The sequence below is a fragment of the Mus caroli genome, chromosome 7 (assembly GCF_900094665.2).
Source record: "Mus caroli chromosome 7, CAROLI_EIJ_v1.1, whole genome shotgun sequence".
In the NCBI taxonomy this organism is placed as follows: Eukaryota; Metazoa; Chordata; class Mammalia; order Rodentia; family Muridae; genus Mus; species Mus caroli.
In genome coordinates, this window is record NC_034576.1 from 44,884,606 (window position 1) to 44,891,779 (window position 7,174).

Sequence of the window (7,174 nt, forward strand, 5' to 3'; positions counted from 1 at the left end):
CCCCCTACCACACACTCATAAGATTTCACTATCCAGCCCTGGTGCATAATTTTTTTAATGGGTGAGTTTTAAGATTTTCTTTTTCTTTTTCTTTTTCTTTTTCTTTTTCTTTTTCTTTTTCTTTTTCTTTTTCTTTTTCTTTTGTAGAAGCTTTTTAGTTTGACCTCTCAGAAATCTGCACATCACAGCAGAACATCAAGTTACTGCAGATCTACTCCTTTGGCTTTTTGCCAGCCTTTGCAGTCCCCCTGACCTTCTTTATTCTGTTCTTGTGTTCCTTTCGCTGTTTTGGAGAGGTCTTTTTCTTCTCATAAAGACCATGTCTTGCAAGTCTGTGTTGAGGCTCATTCCTCTTTGCATAATCTAAAGAATCATAGATCATGCCAAAGCCAGTGGTCTTGCCACCACGGAAATGGGTTCTGAACCCAAATTCAAAGATGACATCTGGTGTGGTTTTGTACATTTTGGTCAACTTTTCCCGAATTTCTGCCTTTGGTACTATTGCCTTCCCAGGATGAAGGACATCAATGACCACCTGTTTCCTCTGAAGCAGACGGTTGGTCATGAACTTCCTGGTCTGGATGGTTACTGTGTCATTCATGATGGCTATGGTGCCAGAGCTGTAGAGCATATTTTTATTTTCAATAATCTGTGTGTTTGTGTGGGTGTTGGAGGTGGCTTATATGCAGGTGTGTGCCTGTGTAGTACAGAAGAGGACATTAGATTCCCAGGTGTGGAGTACAAAAGTAGCCTGACGTAAGCTCTGGGGACCAAAACCTCTAGGGAGCAGTATTCTCTCTTAACTGCTGACCCGTTTCTCCAGCACGCACTCACACCTTGAGTTTTTTGTTCATATGTATGTATGTATGTATGTATGTATGTATGTATGTATGTATGCTTGGGTGAGTTTATGTGCGCTGTACGCATTCAGAAGCCCACAGAGGCCAGAAGAGTGTATTGGTTCTCCTGGAACTGGATATACAGGCAATTGTGATCTGCCATGTTGGTGCTGAGAACCAAATCTGGGTTCTGTGCAGCAGCAGCAGCAGCAGCAGCAACAGCAGCAGCAGCAGCAACAGCAGCAGCAGCAAGTACCCTTAACTTCAGAGCCATCTTTCCAGCACTGTGATAGTATGTCAACCTAGTGATCAGACATGCCTAGGAGTGTATCTCTGAGGGTGTGTCCAGATAGAGTTAGGTCATGAGAGTTCTGATGTGGCCAATGGGCTTCTCCTATTACAGGAAGGTAGTAAAGGGTATTAGGTAGGTCCTGGCTGGGTTACAATGGCTCTGTGTGCTGGCTGGGTTTTGTCAGTTTGACACAAACCAAGACACATTTGGGAAGAGGCACCTCAGTTAAGAAAATGCTTCCACCAGATTGCCTTTAGGCCATTTTCTTGATCTGGAAAGTCCCGGATCACTGTGGGTGGTTCCACCTCTGGGCAAGTGGTCCTGGGTTGTGTAAGAAAGCAGGCTGAGTAACCAATGAGAAGCAAGCATTTAAACAGCATTTCTTCCAGGTCTCTGCCTCAGTTCCTGCCTCCAAGCTTCTGCCCTGTCTTCCCTCAGTGGTAGATCGTGACCTGAGAGCTGTAAGCTAAAATAAATTCTTTCTTCCCCAAGCTGTTTTTGGTGGTGGTGTTTATACCACCACAATAGATAGCAAGCTATGGGCACCAGCACCATGAACAAAGGCATGCCTTGCCCTGTGGCATTTCCATGGCTGCCTTAGGTGGTAGGAATTTTCTCCCTTCTTTTAAAGGGAGAAAACCCACCCTAAAGTGATTTATTGCCAGATGTGTCTTGTGTGTGTGCGGCTTCATGAAGTTTCACTTGAATGGAGTTAGTACAGGTCTTTAAAAATGACCCAGTGAAGAACATGAGGGAGTGTGTCATGGGGAATTATTCTGTAGAAAGAGCATAGTCATAAACCGAGACAAAGCAATTAAAAGATTAATCACAGCCCTGAACACGAATGCCAGATAAAATGGAAAGGAGACACAGGTTAAAATGTAATGGTCTTTTGCTGTCAAGGTACTTGCCACCAAGCCTGATGACCTGAGTTTAATCCCTAGGACCCACATACTCCTTCATATCCTCTAACCTTGCATGTGTGTGTCACACACACACACACACACACACACACACACACAAATGCTGTTTGTGGTTGGAAATATAGCACAATGGTAGAGCCTTTGCCTAGCATGCAAAGTCCTGTGTTCAATCCCCAGTACTGGAGGAAAAAAATTAAACAACCAAAAGACACACGATGCTCTTGTCTTTGTAACTGCTTTTCAGTATTTCCCAGTTTTTGAAAACTAGCAAGAAGCTGGTGTTGTTTGTGTCATAGTCATAAAAATATTAATAGGTATAAAAGTGAGATAAGCAAAAGCTGGACGATGACATAGAGCTATAAAGATAAGACGTGCAGCCGTAGGTCTGCCCTCACTGCCGGGCAAAGCCCTTTCTAGGAGGAGCCACATGAAGAGGGGAGGGCAGGGCAGGGACATTGCAGAACCTGCCGAGCTCTGGAGGACCTAACAAGTCCATGGACTTTTCTAGGCCTAGCTTTAGCCCCTGGAGGTGGCTCACCCTTGTGGGTAAGAGGGGAGAAAATCTGCTTTCTGAGCCTGGGGGAGGGGAGAAGCTCGGAAGGAGCAGGAAACAGATCTGTTGAGGCATAACTTAGAAGCTTTATGATGGAAGCAACAGGAAGAGGGTTGGAGCCAGGTCCCTCACCAGGACTCTCATGAGCACATACATCTAAGGTATATCTCACACCCATAGAGACATAGACAGATGAGACACACAGACTCAGACATATGCATACAATACACACAACCACAGCAAGAACACACACACACACACACACACATCTACCTGCCATGTAAACTGGTGAACTTGGACCCCTAGCTCCCTGCAACCACTCTGTGTTCCTTGGGCTTCCCCTATCTGTCTGGATTCTCTTCCTGCCCAGCCTGGGTCTCTTTCTAATCCCCTTCTTCTCAGGACTCTTTATGCTCCCTGATACTCACAGCTACTGTGATGTGCTAGGAGGCACAGATACTGGCCTTGAATATGTCAGAGCTAAGGATGAAGGAGAAATGAGTTCTCAGGTAGGCTGCAAATGGGGAGAGTGGAGCAGAGATCTGTGTATGGAGATGGGGACCACCATACATAGAAGGTTACGGAACAGAGGAAAGCAAGCTGTACTGGGACTTCTTCATTTACAGTATGAGTTATTTTGGACAGGAACTGGAGAGGGAGGATTTGCTGGCTCATGTTTCAGTCTAGTGGATTGGGGTGGGGGTGGGGCATGATGAAACAATAGTTCAGCTCGTAGTAGCAGCAAGGTAGGGTGGAGGCTGTTCACACCATAGCACATACCAGGAACACAGAGCAGGGCAGGAGCCAGAAGCTGGGTATGAGCTCTGTAGGCTTCCGTTTAGTGGCCTGCTTCCACCACTAAGATCTTGTCTGCAAAAGGCCACAGCCTCCCAAAATAGTGCCACCAGCAGAAGACCAAGCGTTCAAAATCTGAGCCTATGGGAGACATTGAAGACTCAAATTCTGACAATTATAGAATTGTGAAAGTCATTACCTGCATCTCATCCCCGACTTTCCTCATCTCCCTTAACCTCCCCACTCCCACACTCTCTCCTCTTTGGTTTCCTCAGCCAGTTTGCTGACCTGTGGGATCTGCCAGGCTTCTGGTCAGATCTTCATCAGCCCAGACTCACTCTTAGGAGTGGAGAAGTACCGGACCATCCTGACCCTAGAAAATGTCCCAGAAGATGTCCTGGAGTACAGCTGGTATCGGGGCAAGGACAACAGTACAGAAAACATGATTTTCAGCTATAAACCTCCCAATACCCGACACCCTGGACCGTTGTACAGTGGACGTGAGAATGTGACCCGTGCAGGTAGCCTGGTGGTGAGGATGTCGGCGGTAAATGACACAGGCTTCTATACTGTTGAAGTGGACACCAACAACGGGACCCAAAGAGCAACTGGCTGGCTCCAGATCGTAAGTGAGTTGGCATGGCAACCAATTCCCCCAACAAAAAAGGGAAGCTTGTCCTAAGGGCTCTGAGAGGGAGTTTCCTTGGAGGACATGTTGCCTGAAAGTGACCCTGGCAGCCATGAAGGTGGCTCGCTGGCTTTTCCTGCAGATGTGGGCCACTCTGTACATCCAGGAACTCAGTTCACTTGTGGAAGAGAGTATTTTCCACTGTTGTGTAACAGCCATACTTTAGAGCAGTGTTTCTCAACCTTCCTAATGCTGTGACCCTTTTGTACAGTTCCTCATGTTGTGATGACTCCCAGCCATTGCATTGCTAATTTATAACTGTAACTTTGCTGTAGTTATGAATTATAATGTAAATATCTGATATGTAGGATATTTGATATGTGACCACCCAGAGGGGGGCCATGACTCACACAGGTTGAGAACTGATGTTTAGAGGCTTAAGAAAAAAACCAAAAAACAAAAAACAAAAAACAAAAACTCCAGCTGAGCAGTGGTAGCACATGCCTTTAATCCCAGCACTTGGGAGGCAAAGATAGGTGCATCTCTCTAAGAGATGGAGTTCCAGGACAGCCAGAGAAACCCTGCCTCACAAACCAACCAACCAACCAACCAACCAACCAACCAACCAACCAACCATCCCAACCATCCAACCAGTAATGAAGTAATTAATTGTATTTATTTTTGTAGAACTGAGGATGGAGCCCAGAGTGTTCTGTATGCTGGGCAAGCACTCTACCATGAGCTATACCCTAGCCACTCACTGGGGATTCTAGGCAGGGGCTGTGCCACTGACCTATATCTGTAGCTGGGACTCACTATGTTGTCCAAGTTGGCCTAGAACGTTCAATTCTCTTGCCTCTGCTTCCGGAGTGCTAGAACCACAGGCATGCACTAGCTTGTTATCACGTGACTTCTGTGGACCAGAGGTCTGGTCATTTTCCTGGTCAAGCCCCTCAAATCTCACACGTGCTAGTAAAGACTGTGCTCTCCTATGGAGACTTACCTCAGGAAGAACCCTCTCCCACCCTTCTCCTGGCTTGCAGAGGCCGTTATTTCTTGCTGTCTGTATGATCACAGACTTAGCTATCACTGTGTTGTTTTATTTTTGGCCATAACGATAGGGCCAAGTATTTTGTAGTTCATTATAGCAATCTCGTTCATGATAATGATGGTCACTCCAGGCCTGGAGGCAGTAACATGGCTGGCTGCCTTGGAGATCTGTCCACTGCAGAGAGCTCCCATTGGTGCCCTAGGACCAAGGGGAGAATGTAGTTTTCTGAGGACCGGAAGCCCTCTGCTTATTTCTGAGTCTATACACTGTGTTTCTTAGTCTATACTCTGTGGCCCTGAGCCTTTTCTTTCCTCAGTGTGGAACTATGTTCCCAAGTTCTTCCATCTGCAGAAAGGGTCAATATCTACCATGTGTGTTCTATGTGTTTGGAGAGAGTTTGGTAAATGGAGTGAAACACAGACAGCGGATCTAATTATTATGAGTAGTTCTAAAGCCACCTGTCCCAGCTCCTCAGATGAGGATCCTAGACTTTAAAATTCTTGGGGGTGGGGGGCAAGGTTGGAGAGATGGCTCAGTAAGAAAAGCACTTGTCAAGAAAGCTTGAAGATCCTAGTTTGGATGCTGGGGGTGGTGGATACATCTAATTTCAGAACTCCTACTGGACACATGGAAGGTTACCACCACAACTCTCAGCTAATCCGGGCTACACAGAGGTGGCCCTACCTCAAGCAAGGTGGAAAGTGAGGGCTGATCCTCACTGTTGTCCTTTGTCTTCCACACATGCACTGAGCATGTGTGGCATGTGTTAGCACTCTCACCCATAAACACATATTCTATAGACAATACACATAGACATGAAGAGGGGAAAAACAACCATTAGACCACCTATTCAGGACCAGGAACCTGCTGTTATTGCAGTTGTACAGAATGGCTCAGGCCCTGCCCAGGACTATGCAGTCTGCTTCCCACCCCTCCCTCCTCTGCCCCTCTCAGTGCTGAGGCTTTTCTTTTGCCTTATCTTAGGGCTCTCCACATCTCTTCAACATGCCTCAAAGCTTGAAGAAGCTGACACTATACCTGACCTGTTTTTTTCTGCTTCCCCTAGAGTTGAGAAGCAATCCAGGCATCTCAGTCAATACCAGTGCCCTGGTGGAGGGCATGGATCCCGTGGTTGCCAAATGTCTTACCAACTCCTCCAACATCAGTTGGTATGTGAATTTTGTACCAACCTCAAGCAGTAACCGCATGACAATTTCCCCGGATGGCAAGACTCTGATCATCCACAGAGTCAGTCGTTATGACCGCACTCTTCAGTGTGCCATAGAAGATGTGCCAGAAATACTCCAGAAAAGTGAGCTGATTCAGTTGACTGTGGCCTGTAAGTGCATACGGTAGTGGGAGGGAAGCCAGTGGTAGACTCGTGTGTGTATCCAGGAAAACGGCTGAGCCAGCCTGCAGCCAGCTAGGTGTGGTTAATATCCCAGCTCTGAGTACTTAGCTCTGTGGGTTCATGACTGCCCTCCCCACGGGATGCTGGACTTTAGGAGAGGGACATAGTCCTTATTAGGTTAGAAATGGCCAGGATGAGTTTATTGAGACCTGGTTATTTGTTTGTTTTGTTTACTTGTTTGTTTTGTTAGAAGAGGCAAGTGGGGCTGGGAATGGCTGTCCTCAAACAAGGACCTGAACTGAGATCTCTGACATTTGCATAAATGCTGCATGTGGTGGTATGTGCCTATAATCCCAAGACTAGTAGTTTAGAGACAGATTGCCAAGGCTCACTGGCCAGCCAGCCTGACCAGAATAGATGAATTTTAAGTCAGAAAGAGACTTTATCTGATTCATTTATTTGTCTGCTTTGTCTCTTTTTTAATAGAGAAAAAGAAAAAAAAACATGGAGTTGGGTGTGTAAGGAAGCGGGGAGGATCTGAGGGGAGTTGAAAGAAGAAATCATAATCAGAATGTATCGTGTGAAAACAAATTTTTCAGTAAAGAAATAAAGATGTTGCCGGGCAGTGGTGGCGCACACCTTTAGTCCCAGCACTTGGGAGGCAGAGGCAGGTGGATTTCTGAGTTTGAGGCCAGCCTGGTCTACAGAGTAAGCTCCAGGACAGCCAGGGCTACACAGAGAA

General features: G+C 46.5%; 1 protein-coding gene and 1 pseudogene across 1 annotated transcript in view; one reads left to right on the forward strand and one right to left on the reverse strand.

The window, feature by feature from the left end:
- Positions 1 to 211: 211 nt before the first annotated feature.
- On the reverse strand, positions 212 to 605 carry LOC110298340 (annotated as a pseudogene).
- A 1,892-nt stretch (positions 606 to 2,497) lies between these two features.
- Ceacam18 (carcinoembryonic antigen related cell adhesion molecule 18) overlaps positions 2,498 to 7,174 on the forward strand; it is a 19,696-nt gene continuing 15,019 nt past the window's right edge. Inside the window, exons 1-3 of the mRNA XM_021167520.1 lie at positions 2,498 to 2,600; positions 3,678 to 4,031; positions 6,148 to 6,420. Of these exons, the coding sequence (XP_021023179.1) occupies positions 2,549 to 2,600; positions 3,678 to 4,031; positions 6,148 to 6,420 (679 nt within the window). The 5' untranslated portion in view covers positions 2,498 to 2,548. The remainder of the gene's footprint in view (positions 2,601 to 3,677; positions 4,032 to 6,147; positions 6,421 to 7,174) is intronic.